Source organism: Mustela lutreola, chromosome 1 (genome assembly GCF_030435805.1).
Source record: "Mustela lutreola isolate mMusLut2 chromosome 1, mMusLut2.pri, whole genome shotgun sequence".
NCBI classification, from domain to species: Eukaryota; Metazoa; Chordata; class Mammalia; order Carnivora; family Mustelidae; genus Mustela; species Mustela lutreola.
The window spans coordinates 99,841,214-99,861,483 of NC_081290.1; the positions used below are offsets into that span (position 1 = coordinate 99,841,214).

At 40.9% G+C, this 20,270-nt stretch overlaps 1 protein-coding gene across 2 annotated transcripts in view; it reads right to left on the reverse strand.

The window, feature by feature from the left end:
* The window catches only part of MCUB (mitochondrial calcium uniporter dominant negative subunit beta), a 98,581-nt gene that overhangs the window by 10,855 nt on the left and 67,456 nt on the right, over positions 1–20,270 (reverse strand). For both annotated transcript variants that reach the window (XM_059171118.1, XM_059171128.1), the window contains exons 2-4: positions 7,029–7,104; positions 6,372–6,542; positions 2,011–2,115 (exon numbers count right to left, since the gene is read on the reverse strand). In XM_059171118.1, coding sequence (XP_059027101.1) covers positions 2,011–2,115; positions 6,372–6,542; positions 7,029–7,104 — 352 coding nt within the window. The remainder of the gene's footprint in view (positions 1–2,010; positions 2,116–6,371; positions 6,543–7,028; positions 7,105–20,270) is intronic.

Below are 20,270 nucleotides of genomic sequence, written 5' to 3' on the forward strand. Positions count from 1 at the left end.
CACAATGGATCATAGACTTAAATGTGAAATGCAAAACTATACAACTCCTAGAATATAGGAGAAAACCTAGATGATTCTGGCTAGGAGGATGACCTGTTATATACAGCAAAGGTATAGTCCATGAAAGGAATAAATGATATACTGGGCTTCATTAAAACTAAAATGTCGGCTCCACAAAAGACAACACCAACAGAATGAAAAGACAAGCTACAGATTGGGAAAAAAAATATTTGCAAGGGAGAGATTTGATAATGAACTGTTATCTAAAATGTGTAAAACCTGGGCACCTGGGTAGCTCAGTGGGTTAAACCTCTGACTTCAGCTCAGGTCATGATCTCAGAGTCCTGGGATCGAGCCCCACATTGGGCTCTCTGTTCAGCAGGGAGTCTGCTTCCTCCTTTCTCTCTGCCTGCCTCTCTTCCTACTTGTGACCTCTGTCAAATAAATAAATAAAATCTTTTTTTTTTTTTTTAAAGATTTTATTTATTTATTTGACAGACAGAGATTGTAAGTAGGCAGAGAGGCAGGCAGAGAGAGGAGGAAACAGGCTCCCTGCTGAGCAGAGAGCCCGATGTGGGGCTCGATCCCAGGAATCTGAGATCATGACCTGAGCCGAAGGCAGCGGCTTAACCACTGAGCCACCCAGGCACCCCAATAAATAAAATCTTTAAAAATAAATGTAAAAAAATAAAATATGCAAAACCATCTTAAATCAACAATTTAAAAATGTACTACCTGCTTTAAAAAATGACCCAAAGACTTGAAGAGACACCTCACCAAAGAATACAGTAAGCATCTGAAGTCGTATGCCATTAAGCCAGTACAAGTTAAAAAAAACAACAACAAACAAGCTATTACACACCTATTAGAATGGCCAAAATCCCAAACACCATCGCCGCTAAAAGCTGTCAAGGATGCGGAGCAGCAGGAATTCTCACTCACTGCTGATGGGCATGCAAAATGGTACAACCACTTCGGAAGAAAGTTTCCCAGTTTCTTACAAAACTAAACATACTCTCAACATACAATCCAGCACCCACGCTCTGTGATATTTACCCAAATGCATCAAAAACTGATGTCCACACAAAAACCTACAAATGCTACATATTGTATGATACCAACTATCTGACATTCAGAAAAAGGCAAAACTATGGAGACAGTAAACACTTTAGTGGTGGCCGATGGTTGGGGGGTGGTGGGTAGGAGGGATCGGGCGGATCACAGAGGACTTTTGGGTAGTGGAATTACTCTGTGTGATACTACAATGGTGGATATATGTCAGTAGACATTTATCAGAACCCTAATGTCAACTACGAACTTTAAGTAATAATGATGGGCCAGCGCAGGTTCATGGATTGTAACAAATGTAGTGCCTGACAGTGAGGGAGGCTATGGGGAGGGGACAGAGTATATGGGAACTGTATCCTATCTGTTCAATCTTCCTGTGAACCTACTAAAACTACTCTGATAAAATCAAGCCTGTTTTTGAAAAAAAAGTTAAGTGTTATATGATACACACATGGATTCATGATTTTCAAGCCCACTTCTTCTTAATCCAATAATGTCAGTTTAAGCATTCAAGATCCTAATGTGAAGTCTTATAAGTGTAAAAAAAGGATACGACACTAAAAGGCCTTGCTGGGCAACTGCTACTCATCATTCGTACCCTCTCAAGAAAGGCGTAAACATCAGTTTTCCAAAGCATCCTTGGTGATTTGGTCAATTAAGAAGGTTCTTAAGCTTGCTCCCTGTAAAAGCCCCACAACTAAAGGGGAATGTTAAGATAATTGCCTAGCAGGCACCTGGGTGGCTCAGTTGGTTAAGCAGCTGCCTTCAGCTCAGGTCATGATTCCAAGGTCCTAGGATCGAGCCCCTGCTCAGCAGAGAGCCTGCTTCTCTCTCTCCCTCTGCCTGCCACTCTGCTTACTTGTGCTCTCTAACTCTCTGTCAAATAAATTTTAAAAATCTTTGGGAAAAAAAAAAGCTAAGTTGTCTAGCTGTGTCTCTTACCTTTCTTGGGGCACTGTACATCATACGTTATTTTGTTAATGACAAGCTTAAAATCATTCATTAGCAAAATATCCATCAAGGTCGAAGCTGAAATTTCACTGCCATCTGAAAGAAAAAAATCATGTACAGAATAAGTCCTTGTTTTAGACAGTAAGAACCATTTTCCAACATACAGAGAAATATTTACTAACTCAGGTTTTTATAATACAGGAGTGGACATTTTCATGGGGCAGGGCTCTCCAATCCCCAATACCGTTCCCACGTGGAGAACTCTCCCTTCCTGCTCTACCTCCCATTACACTGCACCAAAGAGAGCAAGCAGGGGCTCCCTCTCCCACGCTGTTAGTGGGCCTGGGGCATCTAGGCAGATGTTCCTGGGGAGACTGTACCTGCAGAAGGTCAGGCTAAACTTGGGGGCGGGACGGAGATGGACTCTTCATAGCAAAGCCAGAGCAGGGGAGGGGACACGTTGAGGGGGCAGTGAGGGTGCAGGTGTCAGCAGCAGAGCCCATCAGGTGAATCCTAGGCTAACCTGGTCTTTGGTCTGTCCTCCCTTAGTTCCTGCCTTCTTCTGAGCCTGGCTTTCTGTCTATTCCAATCTCCAGAGCCTACTGACAAGGCTCCTCCGCTCAGCCAGAGTCCTTATCTGCTGCTGGTAGCTAAGCCCCTGACTGGCATGTGCAAGGCACACAGTAATCACATTTAAAACCTGTTAATTATTAGAGGAGACTGACTGGTTCAAACTTGATAGCCAAACAGCACCACCAACCACTACCACACAGGGCTCACTGATGTTCTAACTGGGTTGGGAGGTGGAGGAGTGTGAGGCAAATCTTCCAGGGGCTGGGGGGTGGTGGCAGAGATAGTAATAAACATAATTAAACCTAAGGAGTCAGTCAGCATGTGTGTGGTTTTTACGGACGTCAAAAATGGTAGGAGAGGGGCGCCTGAGTGACTCAGTGGGTTAAAGCCTCTGCCTCCAGCTCAGGTCATGATCCCGGGGTCTTGGGATCGAGCCCCACATCGGGCTCTCTGCTCAGCAGGGAGCCTGCTTCGTCCTCTCTCACTGCTTGTGATCTCTGTCAAATAAATAAAGTAAATAAAGTCTTTAAAAAAAAAAAAAAAAAGAAAAAATGCAAAGACTTTAGAACATTTTTAAAAAAGAAAAGAAAATGGTAGGAGAGATTCTAATAGTAATTTCAAATATCCTAGGAACAATTCAGGAAGAAAAACAACAAAACAAAACCAAAAAAGCGAAAAACAAAAACCTCCTTGAAATTTTTAACCTCAGCGTGCTTTCGCTCAGTCTCTTAGATAGCCGGGTGTTTTTATTTTGGAACTAAACTTCAGTGGAACCCAGGTGTTGAGAAAGCAAATTCATTGAACAATAAGCAAAAACACTGTCGGTGGGTGGGAGTTTCTCTATCACTGTCCCTTTAGAACAGTCCAGGATGGGTAATTTTTGCCGCTCCTGGCATTTGCCTGGCTACATCCTCCCAGAGCGACTCCAACTACATTAATATGCATGACCGCAGTAATGCTGCTAGTAAAATCAGGAAAAACCTGGTTGTCTGCCTCCCATCTGGCTCTCGGTAGCTCTTTTGTTCCAGAAGGCAGCGAGTCAAGTCTGCACCTGGGTCTGTTCCTCGAATTTGGCTGTTTGGGTTCCTGTTCATCAGTTGGGGTGACATCATTTTCCCAGGAATTGCCAAATAATTCAACCCACACTATGGGCAAAACTGTGACAAGCTTAGAACACTCTTTTCAAGCCCAAATTAAAGGCAGGCAAATTCCACCCACAGAACCTCTCTTTTTAAAGATGTGCAAGACACCAATCACTTTATATGACTTTGAAAGTGTCATTTAAAAATTTACATTTAAATGACTTCAAACCTACTCCTTCAAATAGGGCTATAAAAAGCAATCACCTGGGTATGATTTCTTAGCCCAAGTACTACATTATCCTTTGTACTAATACAGGAACGGTGGCAAATTGATGCGAAACACTCTTGAGGAGCTAATGATAGAGTTTTGAATTCTTCACCAAGTCTTGGGTGTACTGATGTAAACCCCAATAAAGTGTTTTCACTCAGTCTAAAGAGACATTTTTCTCTAAGATTTCCTGTCTTTTCCATTGTGCTTTATGTTTCAAAGCTACTCACATTTTTAGAAACAAGCAGGGTCCATGTCAATTGCTGCTTTAACCTTATTTATTTCATTCACTTAAAAGACACTTACTGAGTCCACACCACCGGGCAAGGGCTGTGCTCGGTGCCCCTCCAGGCACACGGGATGGCAGCTAGCTGCTGGCTCTTAAAAGCTCAGAAGGCAGGCGCTGGCCCAGTGCAGAAGGCCCGAGGGTGTGCCATGCTCCTGGGACCGTTCAGTCTAGTTCAGAGACGGAGAGCTAAGCTGCTGTGGCCACAGGACTAAAACCTTCTCTGATCCTGTTTTTATCAGGAAGAAAGCTCCCCTTCCAGTTAAATCCAAAGCCCTTACTGCAGACTACAATAAAGCTTGCCCTAATCTGTCCCTCTGCTCCTACTTCACCTAGCTGCCTCCTCTGTAGCCACAGTGGCTCAACTCCCACCCCTGGGCCTCTGCCAGAAGAGCTCACCCACCTACGCAGCTCCCTCTCCTCTTCCAGGTCTTCCCAAAACCTGACCTTAGAGAGCATTCCCCCACCCCCACCCAGGTCCCTGAGAGCATCTCCTCCCACAGTACACACACCCCACTCTGCAAGCATCTCCCCCTAGAGCATGCCCCCCCATTCTATGAGCACCTCCCCCCATAACAACCCCCCAACTCCAGAGCACCTCCCTGGACACCACATAAACACCTGCTTGCTCCACAGGCACTTCCCCACCACCACAGCCCCCTACTCTGCCTTGTCTCTGTAATATTCATTACCTAACACACTACATATTTCCTTCACCCTTTTCTTTCTCTTTTTAAAACATAACCTCAAAAAGAGGAGGACTGTTTTACCTCTGTTGTCCTCTGTTCTGCCTCTGGCACCTAGATCTGTGCTTGGAATATGTTAGATGCTCAATTTGTTGAGTAACTTTTTAAATTTAATTCAATTAATTAATAAATAGTTATTAGTTTCAGAGACAGAGGTCAGCAATTCATCAGTCTTATACAACAGCCAGCACTCATCACGTCAAGCATCCTCTTTCATGCCCATCACCCAGTTACCCCATCCCCCCACCTTCTCCCCTCCAGCAACCCTGGTTGTTTCCCAGAGTTAAGAGTTTCTTATGGTTTGTCTCCCTTTGTGATTCCATCTTATTTTTCCCTCCCTTCCCTTTTGATCCTCTGTTTTGTTTCTTAAATTCCACACATGAGTGAGGTCATATGATAACTATCTTTCTCTGACATTTCGCTCAGCATGACACCCTCTAGAAAATAAATTTTTAATCTCAATTTTTCCAACTTCTGTATCTACCCCTTATTTGGTTCTGGACTTGTACAGGGAAAAAGAATGTTTATTTTCTTTTCAAAACTGTAACAGTAATCATTAATGCTTCAATCTAAGCATGTAATACTACAATAAAATAAAAATGCAAATTTGGTCCTTTATCTCTATTTGTAGCCTTTATGTTGGGCTGGGGTAAAGGATTCTTTATTCTATTTTAGGGGCAACAGGTCTAAGACCACTTCAGACCATGAAGACATAAAAGCTAGATCCTAAAACTTGAAATGTCTAGTGATTAAATACCTTACTGGTATTAAAATATATGTAGGTTCTTCCTGAAAGTGAGCCATCAGAAAACATATGAGATCATGATGCTTTATAATAAAGATTAATGAAGTATTTATATAATTATTCACTAGCTATTTTAATCATTAGAGCTGCATTTTGTTTTCTAATTATTCAAATTGTGCTGAAAATTACACACTTACCAAGGTCATTAAAATTTTCTCAGGAAAAATTTTAGGGCTAAGATTTTGAAATAAGTAACTGAAATTTACATCAAACTTACTCCATTCATTCTTTATTCACTGGAGTTAATTTTTTTTTAAAGATTTTATTTATTTGGCAGACAGAGATCACAAGTAGGCAGAGAGGCAGGCAGAGAGAGAGGAGGAAGCGGGCTCTCTGCTCAGCAGGGAGCGGGGCTCGATCCCAGGACCCTGGGATCATGACCTGAGCTGAAGGCAGAGGCTTTAACCCACTGAGCCACTCAGGCACCCCTCACTGGAGTTAATTTTCTTATATTACTGATATACAAAAATGAAGGTCACAGTAAAGGCCAACCATTTATTACGCAATGAATTAAAGAATCAACTGTCTAGAATAAGAATAAAGGTTCAGAAAAAGAAAAAAAAGACAAGTGAGAAAAAATATATATATATACCTGCTGCGAAGATGGCTGCCGTTTTGACACCTTTATCTTCATTTTGTAGGTCCTGAAGGAATGAACCAACTGTTGATGACATTGGTTTGACCACAAATTGACAGCGCTCTTTTCTGGATGGCAAAGTAAGTGTTATCAAGGGAAGGCCGTGTCTATAATTAACTGTTACTTCTGTCAAGGAAAAAAAAGTAGGAATATAGAAATTGATAAAATTTAGTTTTTTAAAAAGCAACTTTAAAATACAAGGTTCTATGAAGAATGCTTAAATATGGAATTCATAACCCTCTGAATTCCTACAATAGTGCCTTCATTGTACTACAATTTACCTATACTCTACCATTCTATAACATTTCGTTAAGCATGTGCCACACTTTATTATAATTATCTGCTTATTGTCTTCCCAGGTGAAGAGTTGGGTTTTTGAGGGCAAAAACTGCCTCAAATTCATCTATACCTCATTTGTTGCTGGGGTGGGAGTTTGCCAAAAGACATAGTATGGCAGCAGAAAAGGGAAGAAGAGAACTAGGGGTGGGGTGGGGGAAGAGAAAGGAGGGGGACAAAAAGAGTCCGTTTTGCTCAAAACCCCTAATTCTCCTTTTATTTGCAAGAATGTAAATATACTAGCACAGGAATCTAAAAAGTGATAAGAAAGCTTACCATTAGGGGGCACCACTGTACTATAAAGATGTGATTGATAGTATTTAAGATTTCCACACAGCTGCACGCACAAAATCTGTAAGAAAGATTATTTCTTCTTTTAGAAAAAGTGGGAAAGCTGAAATAAGTGTCTTTACCAGAAGATTTTCCTAACTTTATAGGACAAGGATGATAAACACTTCAGCCTCCCACACAGACCCAGATAAGCCCTTAGAGAAGCTCGCCAAACCTTTCAGATGGCTTTGTTGTCCCATGTGGTAGGCACTAGACACACGTGACCATTAAAGTTAAAAGAAACACTAATAATTCAGTTTCTCAGTCACCTTTACCACCTTTCAAGTGCTCCACAGCTCTGTGTGCCTGGGGGCTACGGTGTTTGCACAGAACAGAACATTTCCATCATCACAGAAAGTTCTATCAGAAAGCACTGCTGGGCCTAGAACATCTAAAATGGCTCCTTGACTGTGGGACACGTTTGAGTTTGTGTTGGCGTTTGGTTGACAGTTGTACTGGTGCTTAAGGAAGACCAGATGACATCACAGCACAGCAGGGCACAGAGACGCTGTGGTCCCTGAAAGAAAGGGCACTGAGAAACAGGGTGTCCAAAGGCATTTGGCACTTCAAAGAACCTACACCAGAGGAATCAGTATCAAAGCAACCAAGGTTTTTTCTTCTTTTCCTCTTAAGCAGGCTCCACATCCGGCATGCAGCCAAACAAGGGGCTTGAACTCATGACCCTGAGATCAGGACCTGAAAGAGCTGGGACTCTTGGCCGACTGAAACCTCCCAGGTGCCCCAACATCCAGTGTTTTTTAATGTATCACCTTGCAAAGCGTTCCTTAACAATAACTGTGCCAGGAATTATCCAATGAAGAATTATTTTTCTGGCTTTTTTAAAGAGTTTTAAGTAATCTCCACACCCAGCGTGGGACTCAAACTCAAAACCTCGAGAATCAAAAGTTGCACACTCCACAGAGTGGACTGAACCTCCCAGGTGCCCCCAAAACTCTTTCCAAAATTCTATTTTCAAGTTTACTTATACAATAAATCAAATAGTTAAAAATGTGCTCACTGATCTGAAAAAGAAACCATGACAATGACTCAAATGATGTTCCATTACGCTCAAAATCAGAACAATGCTGTTAATAAGTTAAACAAAACATTCAGCTACACATTTCTAGGATTACAAACATAGGCTATTACTTACAACAAAATATCTGTCACGTTAATTTAAGGCAGTTCATTTGAATTTTATTTCTAAATATAACTCACTACTAAGATGAAAAGGAAGAAAACCCTGACTATGTCTTAAGATAGATGCAGCTCTCAAAGAATAAAGATACGAAGTTTTCCAAGTTTGGATAATGGGTAGTACAATACTGTTGTTTTTTTCCTACCACTTTTAAACTACAAGAAACCAAGTATCCACTTGAAAACACATCAGAATTCTCTATCAAAATACTTCTTTAAAACTATTTAATGATATAAACGATTCTCCACATATAAAAGGCAAATATAAAACCGCAGAGTGTGAAAGTGAAAGCCCTGCCCTTTACTTCTGCACCAAAACCTCCCTCCACCACTGTTAGTGGTGACGAAGACTCTCTCCTCGTCTAAAGTTCAGTCTGGCTCCTCTAGGCCTGACTAAGCCCCATCCTGGCGCGTGTCCTCTAAGAACCCCTTTTAGCAAGAATCCTGTCAGTGTGGCCAGAATCCTCCACCCTCCATATCCAACCAAACTCCTCATTCTCCACAGTCCCCGCCCCCCCCATCCATACGTATTACCTGATCATTCTCATCTGCCTTCAGCAAGAATCCTAGTAGTCAGTTCAGCTAAGAATTACCCTGCCCTCTCGTTATTTTCCATCAACCCTGCCCTTCCATATAAATCCCCGTTTTCCCTTGCTGTATTTGGAGTCGAGCCCAATCTCCCTCCCCACCGCAAAACCCTCTAGTTACAGTCCCCCTGAATAAACTCAACCTTACAACAGGGCCATGAAACTTTTTTTTTTTTTTAAGATTTTTATTTATTTGACAGAGAGAGACATAGGAGAGAGGGAATACAAGCAGGGGGAGTGGGAGAGGGAGAAGCAGGCTTGCTGCTGAGCAGGGAGCCTGTTGTGGGGTGCGATCCCAGGACACTGGGATCATGACCTGAGCCGAGGGCAGACAATTAATGACTGAGCCACCCAGGCACCCACATAAACCTTTTTTTTTTAAGATTTTATTTATATATTTGACAGACAGAGATCACAAGTAGGCAGAGAGAGAAAGGGAAGCAGGCTCCCTGCTGAGCAGAGAGCCCGATGGAAGGCTGGATCCCAGGACCCTTAGACCATGACCTGAGCCGAAGGCAGAGGCTTAACCCACTGAGCCACCCAGGCGTCCCAGCCCATGAACCATTTTTTAACAGTAGTTTCATAAGTATCCTTCCAGGATTTTTCCCTCTATGTTACCACTTTACATAACTAGCTAAATTTTATCCTAGAGTCTATCTATAGCTAGACAGCTTATGAATTAGGTTTTAGATGCCAATGGTAATTCCCAATCAGGAAGTATTGATCATTTAATGTGCTGATGGAAGTTTCTGGTCTACAGTATACTGAGATCATTTTATAGGCAACCACTTGACAACAAGGAAATTCTGAAAGGTAACGCAGACAGAGAAAACTCTCAGAGCTTTCTCAAACATTTGCCGGCCTCTAAGAATCACCTGAAGAGCACAGTATCATCTACTGTGAAGTAGACTGGGCTTGCTAAAAACAGATTCCTGGACTACACCCTGAGATTTTTGATCTAGTAAGTCTGAGGTCAAGTGGGAGAATCTGCATTTTCAGTAAGCCCCAGGGTTACACCGGAAGTTACAGGTGTGAGGCTCACGCTTGGAGCAGCTGGGCTCTAGAATACCCTCAGTGACCCTCAGGGCACTACGCTAAATTTCTGCACAGAACCATTTTGATTGATTTTAACTCAGGAAAGCCCCTTCTTTATCTACAAATCCTGTCATTCCCTCAAGGTCCAGCTCAAAAGCCATTTCCTCTTTAAGTCTTCCCGGGAGAGCACTAAGGTCACAGTGGAGAGAACGCAGGCTTTGCAAGCAGAGCAAGTGCGAATCTCAGCTTCCAGATACACCAGCCTGCTTGATCTTGGACAGGCAGAGTGATCAGGAAGATAGGGGCTATGAGAACAAGGAGGAGATGGCTATATTAGAAGATGACAAAAGGGAAAATATCATTAACATAGGAGAGGTCTGTTTCAGCTTCAAAGTAAAAGGGAGGCAGGTGTTAGTAGAAAGAATCTGTGCAATGAGCCTATGTCCGGGCCAATTAACAAGACCGGACTGCTTCTAATGCTCTGCCATACTTTCCATTAAATTTATTATTGTTAATAAAATCAAGATGTGGGTTTTTTTTTTTTTTACATTTTTTAAAATGTGACGCAGTGATCCCACCTCCTAGTTGTGTACCCTAGAGAAATGAAAACTTAACTTCACGCGACCTGTACAAATACTATTTCCTTTCCACCCACTAGTGTGCCATCTCCCCGGGAGCAGGGAGGGGGCTGGTCTGGTTCCCTGCTGTATCCCTGACACACCTGACATGCAAGATAGGGGCTCAATAATTATATGTTAAATAAATGTGGGAATACCTTCAAGCTGGTAAGGGAAAATAACTTTCAACCTAGAACACTATCTCAGGAATATTACTGAAGTTGAAGGAAAAGAGTTTTCAGATATACAGAGATCACAGTTTCCTTCCCATACATCTTTGTTGAAGAACTTCGTCAGGAAAAAGGGAATTAACCCGATGGAAGAGAACATCATTATGGGCTGAACTGCGTTGTGTCTTCCCTCTAACCCACAGATTCATGTTGAAGCTGTAACCTCCAGTACCTCTGAATGAGAATATATTTTGAGGAGGTAATTAAGTCAAAATGGGGACATGAGTTTGAGCCCTAATCTACTATGACTGGTGTCCTTCCAAGAACAGGAGATTTGGGCACAAACATGAGCATATACAGAGGAAAAACCATGTAAGGACACAGTGAGAAGATGGCCATTCAGAAGCCATGGAGAGAGGACTCAGAAGAAACCAAACATGCCAACACCTTCACCTCAGACTTTTGTCTTCCAGAATTATAAGGAAACAAAGCTATTGTTTAAGCCACTCAGCCTGAGGTATTTTGTCAAGAAAGCCCCAGGAAACAGATACAACACCAAAGCTAAAAAACACAATGGTAAATAAACTATTCATTTGAAGAAGTTTTAAACTATTTTTTCATGTTAAAATGACTGTTAAATTCTAAACAAGATTTGGTATGTTACACTGAATGGATTCTTAGAACATGTGAAGATCCTTGTCATGTTCAGGAAGAGGGCAAAGACAGTGAAAAACTTAAGACTTTGTTAGAAAAACTGTAATTACGTGTGTATGTTAAACACTTAAAGGAAACCACTCAGGGCGCCTGGGTGGCTCAGTGGGTTAAAGCCTTGCCTTCAGCTCAGGTCATGATCCCAAGGTCCAGGGATTAAGCCCCGTGTTGGGCTCTCTGCTCAGTAGGGAGCCTGCTTCTCAGTCTCTCTCTGCCTGCCTGCCTCTCTCCCTGCTTATGATCTTGGTCTGTCAAACAAATACATAAAAATCTCAAAAAAAAAAAAAAAAAAAAAAAGAAAGAAAGAAACCACTCAATCTACAGTTTAAGTGCTAGAAAAAAATAGAACAAAATTTTTCAAGGAAAGCAGGCAGAAAAAAGCAAAAAGCTTTTTAAAAACTAGAAGACCCCCCCTCAAAAAAAAGTCACTGTTGCAACTTGAGAAATATAGAAAACAGACATGCACAATCCCACCAACCCGACTTCATTTATGCAAGTCTTCCTTCAGATATTTACATTCTTGTAATCACAGCCAACGTCGAACTGATCATTAATGTTTTATAACCATTTACCTACCTCAAAAACTTTTCATAAAATAATTTTATTTTTTAAATTTTTTTTAAAAGATTCACACATATGCTGATTTTTTTCTTACAAATATGCAAAGGCAATTCAAGGAGAAAGATAACTTTTCTTTTTTTTAGTAAGACTTTATTTTCTTATAGCAGTTTTTAAGTTTACAGAAAAATTGAGACAAAGGTACAGAGATTTCCTGTATAGCCTCTGCCCCATGCATGACCTCCCCTGGGTGCTTGCAACACCCTCACTGGAGTGGTCCATTGTTAACAACTGGTGAGCCTACAAAGACACATCAAAACCACCCACAGTCCACAGCTTACATCAGGGCTCACTCTTGCTGTACATTCTGCATATTGACTCTGGACAAACGCATAATGGCATGTCTCCACCATTATAGTATCATACAGAGGTTTTAAGGTTAACTGCCTTAAAAAACTCTGTTCTTCCTATTCATCCCTTTCTCTCTCACCACCCCAACTGCTGGCAATCACTGATCTTTTTACTGTCTCCATAGTTCTTTTATTATTATCATTATTATAACATATAGTGTATTATTTGTTTCAGGGGTACAGGTCTGTCTCACACAATTCACAGCACTCACCATAGCACATACCCTTCCCAATGTCCATCACCCAGCCACCCTCCCCCTCCTCCACTCCAGTAACCCTCAGTTTGTTTCCTGAGATTAAGAGAGTCCCTTACGCTTTGTCTCCCTCTCTGGTTTCGTCTTACTTCATTTTTCTCTCCCTTGCCCTAGGATCCTCTGTCCTGTTTCTCTAATTCCACATATCAGTGAGATCATATGACTATTGTCTTTCTCTGACTGAATTATTTTGCTTAGCATAATACCCTCCAGTTTTAGTCCCATCATTGCAAATGGCAAGATGTCTTTTTTAAGGCTGCGTAATATTCCATTGTCTATCTATACTACATCTTCTTTATCCATTCATCTGTTGGTAGACATCTAGGCTCTTTCCATAGTTTGGCTATTATGGACATTGCTGCTATAAACATTGGAGTGGAGGTGTCCCTTCAGATTATATCTGTATCTTTGGGGTAAATACTCAGTAGTGCAATTGTTGGGTCATAGGGTATCACTATTTACAACTTTTTGAGGAACCTCCATGCTGTTTCCCAGAATGGTTGCACCAGTTTGCATTCCCACCAACAGTGTAGGAGGGTTCCCCTTTCTCCATATCCTTGCCAGCATCTGTCATTTCCAGACTTGTTAATTTTAGCCATTCCAACTGATGTGACATGGTTTTGATCTGTATTTCCCTGATGCCGAGTGATGTTGAGCACTTTTTCCATGTGTCTTTTGGCCATTTGGATGGATGTCAGAACAGAAATGTCTGTTCGTGTCTTCTGCCCATGTCTTGATTGGATTATTTGTTCTTTGGGTGTTCAGTTTGAGAAGTAGCCCTTTATCTGATAGACCATTTGCAAGTATCTTTTCCCATTCTGTTGGTTGTCTTTTAGTCTTTTAGTTTTGTTGATTATTTCCTTTGCTGTGCAAAAGCTTTTTAACTTGATGCAGTCCCAATAGCTCATTTTTGCCCTTGCTTCCCTTGCCTTTGGCTAGGAAGAAGTTGCCGAGGCTAAGGTTGAAGAGGTTGCTGCCTGTGTTCTCCTCAAGGATTTTGATGGATTCCTGCCTCACTGAGGTCTTTTCACCCATTTTGAGTCTATTTTTATGTATGGTGTAAGGAAATAGTCCAGTTTCATTCTTCTGCATGTGGCTAATTTTCCCAACACCATTTGTTGAAGAGACTGTCTTTTTTCCATTGGACATTCTTTCTAGCTTTGTCGAAGAGTAGTTGACCATAGAACTGAGGGTACATTTTTGGGCTCCCTGTTCTGTTTCATTGATCTGTGTGTCTGTTTTTTGTCAGTACCATACTGACTTGATGGTTACAGCTTTGTAATAGAGCTTAAAGTCTGGGATTGGGATGCCACCAGCTCTGGTTTTCTTTTTCAACAATCCGCTGGCTATTCAGGGTCTTTTCTGGTTTCATACAAATTTTAGGATTACTTGTTCCATTTCTGCGATAAAAAGTTGATGGCATTTTGACAGGAATTGCTTTAAATGTAGCACATTTTACCAATATTTGTTCTTCCAATCCATGAGCATAGAATATTTTTCCATTTCTATGTGTCTTCCTCAATTTCTTTCATAAGTATTCCATAGTTTTCTGAGCACAGATTCTTTGCCTCTTTGGTTAGATTTATTCCAAGGTATTTTACAGTTTTGAGTGAAATTATAAATGGGATTAACTTAATTTCTCTTTCTTCTGTCTTGCTGCTGGTGTACAGAAATGCAACTGGTTTCTGCGCATTTTTTAAAAAATATTTTGTTTATTTATTTATTTTAAAGAATTTATTTATTTGACAGAGAGAGATCACAAATAGGCAGGCAGAGAGAGAGAGAAAGGAGAAAGCAGGCTCCCCACTGAGCAGAGAGCCCAATGCCAGACTCAATCCCAGGACCCTGAGATTATGACCTGAGCTAAAGGCAGAGGCTTAACCCACTGAGCCATCCAGGTGCCCCTCTGTGCATTTATTTTATATCCTGACACTTTACTGAATTCCTGTATGAGTTCTAGAAGTTTTGGGATGGAGTCTTTTGGGTTTTCCACATGAAGTATAATATCTGCAAAGAGTGAGGATTTCGTTCCTCTTTGCCAATTTGGATGCCTTTTAATTCTTTTTATTGTCTGATTACTGAGGCTAGGACTTCTAGTACTACATTAGTACTACAGCAGTGGTGATAGTGAACAGCCTTGCTGGGTTCCTGACCTTAGGGGAAAAGCTCTCAGTTCTTCCCCATTGAGAATGATATACGTTGATGATATTGCAGTATGTACCCTCTGTCCCTACCGTGTAAAGAGTTTCAATCAAGAAAGGATGCTGTACTTCGTCAAAGGATTTTTCTGGATCTATTGAGAGTTATCATGCGGTTCTTGTCCTTCCTTTTATTAAAGTAGTGTATTACACTGATTGATTTGTGGATGTTGAACCAAACTTGCAGCCCAGAAATAAATCCCACTTGGTCCTGGTGAATAAACCTTTCAATGTACTGTTGGATCCTACTGGCTAGTATTTTGGTGAGAATTTTGGCATCCATGTTCACCAGGGATACAGGTCTATAATTCTCCTTTTTGGTGGGGTCTTTGTCTGGTTCTGGGATCAAGATAATGCTGATCTCATAAAATGAGTTTGGAAGTTTTTCCTTCCATTTCTGCTTTTTGGAACAGCTTCAGGAGAACAGGTATTAATTCTTCTTTAAATGTTTGGTAGAACTGCCCTGGGAAGCCATCTGACCCTGGGCTCTTGATTGTTGGGAGACTTTTGATGACTGCTTCAATCTCCTTGCTGGTTATGGGTCTGTTCAGGTTTTCTATTTTTTCCTTGTTCATGTTTGGTAGTTTATATTCTAAGAATGAATCCATTTCTTCCAGATTGTCTAATTTGCTGGCATGTAGTTGCCCATAATATGTTCTTATCATTGTCTGCATTTCTTTGGTGTTGGTTGTCATCTCTCCTCTTTCACTCATGATTTTATTAATTTGGGTCCTTTCTCTTTTCTTTTTGAGAAGTCTGGCCAGGGAGTTATCAATCTTATTAATTCTTTCAAAGAATCAGCTCCTAGTTTCATTGATCTATTCTACTGTTCTTTTTGTTTCTATTTCATTGACTTCTGCTCTGATCTTTATTATTTCTCTTCTGCTCAGTTTAGGCTTTATTTGCTATTCTTTTTCAGCTCCACTAGGTGTAGAGTTAGGTTGTATATTTGAGGCCTTTCTGGTCTCTTGAGAAAGGCTTGTACTGCTATCTACCTCCCTCTTAGGACCACCTTTTCTGCATCCCAAAGATTTTAAACAGTTTTCATTTTCATTTGTTTCCATGAATTTTTTAAATTCTTCTTTAATTTCCTGGTTGACCCATTCATCCTTTAGTAGGCTGCTCCTTAGCCTCTACGTATTTAAGTTCTTTCCAACTTTCCTCTTGTGATTGGGCTCAAGTTTCAAAACACTGTGGTCTGAAAACATGCAGGGAATGATCCCGATCTTTTGGTATCAGTTGAGAGCTGATGTGTGACCTAGTATGTGATCTATTCTGGAGATTGTCCCATGTGCAGTAGAGAAGAATGCATCTTCTGCTGCTTTAGGATGGAATGTTCTGAATATATATGTGAAGTCCATCTTGTCCAGTGTGTCATTCAAAGCCCTTATTTCCTTGTTAATCTTTTGCTTAGATGATCTGTCCATTTCAGTGAAGGGGGGTGTTAAAGTCCCCTACTGTTATTGTATTATTGTCGATGTACTTCTATGATTTTGTTATTAATTGGCTTATATAATTGGCTGCTCCCATTTTAGGGGCATAGATATTTACAATTAGATCTTTTTGTTGGATAGACCCTTTAAGTATGATATAGTGTCCTTCCTCATCTTTTATTTCAGTCTTTGGTTTAAAATCTAATTTGGGGGCGCCTGGGTGGCTCAGTGGGTTAAGTCTCTGTCTTCAGCTCAGGTCATGGTCTCAGGGTCCTGGGATTAAGCCCCACATTGGGCTCTCTGCTTGGTGGAGAGCCTGCTTCTCCCTTCTCTCTGCCTGCCTCTCTGCCTACTGCTGATCTCTCTTTGTCAAATAAATAAATAAAATCTTTAAAAAAATCTAATTTGGCTGATATAAGGATTGCCACCCAGCTTTCTTTTGATGTCCATTAGCATGATAAATGGTTTTCCACCCCCTCACTTTAAATCTGGAGGCATCTCTAGGTCTAAAATGAGTCTCTTACAAACAGCAAATCAATGGGTCTTGCTTTTTTATCCAACCCAATACCCCGTGTCTTTTGATTGGGGTACTTAGCCATTTACATTCAGGGTGACTACTGAAAGATATGGATTTAGTGCCATTGTATTGCCTGTAAGGTGGTTGTTACTATATATTGACTCTGTTCCTTACTGGTGTATGTTACTCTTGGGCTCTCTCTTAGGCTTAAAGGGCCTCTTTCAATATTTCTTGAAGGCCTTGTTTGGTGATCGCAAATTCTCATAATTTCTGTTTGTCCTGGAAGCTTTTTATCACTCTTTCTATTTTCAATGACAGCCTAGCTGGATTAAGTATTCTTGGCTGCATATTTTTCTCATTTAGTAACCTAACAAAATAATTTTAAATACCCCATAAACATTTATCCTACAGATGTACCAGAATTTACTATTTACCTATTGCTGGACATTTCCATTTCATACACCATTTCCATATATTTCTCATCGGAAAATGCACGCTCATTTTTAGAAAATCTACACATCATACATTCACAGAAAAGTCAGCCAAAAAGCCATCATCTAGAATTACACCAGTTAACACTGATGTATACCTTCCAGGTTATTTTCTATGTATGATATTCAATTTCTCACCATTACAACTAAACTGATTCTAAACATCTTCACATTTAAATCTTTCTTTGAATTTTTTTCCTTCAGAATAGACTGCAGGATGATTAAATCACAAATCAGTAATAATTTGGGGATCTGATAATGTATTATCAAACTTCTTGTTGGGAATATTTTCTTTGCATCATGTTGTTCTACTCAGTACAACTCCGTATTAATAGTAGTCTGAAGCCAAGCAAGCAAATCTTCATAAGGTTCAGAATCAAACAATAACAGACACATCTGGGCATCCCTGGAGGAACCAGCTTCCTGCTGGAGGCTCACCAGATGTCCTTACTGGGACAGCCCACCAGTACCTCAACCTCAATACCTCCTGAACCGAGGACCTGATGCTCTCCTTTATTCCTTATTTTGATGAACTCACACCACTAATGACCAGTTGTTAGAACTAGAGCCCTGATCTCTGCTCAGCAGGGAGCCTGCTTCCTCCTCTCTCTCTCTCTCTGCCTGCCTCTCTGCCTACTTGTGATCTCTGTCTGTCAAATAAAATAAATTAAAAAAAAAAAAAAAGAACTAGAGCCCTGAGAGCTACCCGCAACAACTAATATTCTATAAAATCAACTGGTAAGAGCTGTACTTACAAATGAACTACTACTAAGGCATGCTGGTTCTAATTCACACAGATCCCTTTAATCCAATCCTCTCCCTCCATCTCCACCCCCACTGCTCTCTTTCAGGGCCTCATCATCTTGCCTTGATCACTGCAGCAGATTCCTAATTGGCTTCTCCCACATCTTTTCCATAGTAAGATCTATTGCAATCTCTAACATCATATAAAGTCAAACTCTTTCTAGATTTAAAAAACTCTCTTTGCTCTCTATTGCAAAGAGAAACAATTTCAAAGATAACTTTCCATGAACTGATTCTTATCTGGTTCTCTGGTCTCACCTTACCATCATCCGCACCACCCACCTCCCTACCCTGGATTTCAGACTCAGGCAACACTGCAGTTTCTGGATTAGTGTGCACTGTTGAATGCTTCCTTGCCTTTTGCACTCTTTTCCACCCTATAAAAACTATTCCCACTGAAAAACAAAAACAAAAACAAAACACAGAACTCTATTCTTACTATCACCTTCTTGCCTGTTACAATCAAGTGAACTTCCTCTTCAAAGGCCAAGCCGTCCTCAGCTGCTTTCCATCGTCTACATTCAAAATCTTAACTCCATCTCATCTCACTACTACTCACACCACAGATTGAGCAGGCAGATATAATCTGCTATCTCTCATCTTCAAAAAGTTCCAAAGCCTCCACTAGCCACATAGCCCTCCAGCTACTGCCCCGTTCATAGGCTCTCCTTAACCACACCTTTCAGTTTATCTAAACTGGCATCCTCCACTCCCATTCACTCTTTAACATACTACCACAAGGCTTCTATCTCCATCCCCTCAACTCTCACCAGACCTCTCCCAAGGTCCAGCATAAATGCTGGACTAACATATGCCCTTACATGATCATATACCTCTAAAACTGCATTTACCCAGAACAAAACTCTTGACTGACTCCCAGAAACCTGTAACTCTGGTTCCATCCTCCCCCTGCAGTAACTGACCCACCGTCCTCCTAGCTGCTCAAGTGAAACCCAGGAGTCGTTCTTGACGCCATCAATTCGATCAACCCACCCATTCTATCTGCCTAGTTTATACACTTCTCTCCATTTTTATTGTTAATGCTCTGGTCCAGGCCACTGTTAACAGTTCCCAAACTCATTTACTTCCACCCTTGCTCTCTCCTCTATGCTACCCTCCTCAAAGCAGCAAAAGTGTTAATCTTAAAATGTAAACACAATCATCTCACTCTTCTGTTTAAAATTTTTCCATGGATTCCCTTTGTAATTCAACAAAATAAAAGCTTCTCATGGCCAATGAGATGCTGCTTGTCTCATTCCCTTTCTTCCTTGCTTACTTCCACTGATCCTACTGGTTACCTCTCAATTCCTAGAACTTGACAAATTTTTCAGATCTCAGGCTTGTAAGCACATGCTGCTCTCCATTTCAATTATTCCTCTCACCTTCTTTGTATACTAGATGTTTTACACGCAATATCTTATTTAATCTTTCTAGCAACCGTATGAGGTGTGTACGATTACTTCCCATCCTTTTCCCCCTATTCAAATGTATTTATCACTTAATTGATCTAGCAAGTAAACTTAGCATTTATGTAATAGGAAGTAGAGAGCTGGAGTTGGTAAACAAGAGCCTGTGGGGTGAATCCAGCATGCTCCTCCCCCAGTTTTCAAAAATAAACTTTATATTTTAAGTCAATTTTAGAATAGTAAAACTGAGCAAAGTACAGAGAGTTACATACCTTCATCTCTTCCCACCCCCATCCCACTGGCCTCCTCAGTATCAACATCCAGCACCAGAGTGGTACAACTGTTCCAATCTGTGAACCTATATTCATTCACACATCATTTTCGTCCAAAGTCCACAGCTGACATTAGGGTTCATTCTCGGTTGGACATTCTATGGGTTTTAACACCTGCATGATGACTTGTGCCCACCACCGCAGCATGATGCAGAACAGTTTCCTAAACATCCTATATGCTCTGCCTCCCTCTCACCCCTCTGCCCCCAGCAACCACCGAACCTTTCACTGTCGCCACAGTTTCACCTTGTCCAGAATGTTATACAGTCAGAATCATACAGTATGTGTAGCCCATTCAGACTAGCTTCTTTCATTTAGTATGCATTCAAGGGCGTTCCACGTCTCTCCATGGCTTGATCACTTATTTCCTTTTTAGGTTTTTTAATCAAAATGTATTTGATGTACAACACTGTGTAAATTTAGGTGAACAACTTGTTGATCTGATACATTTAGGACTGCCATATCATT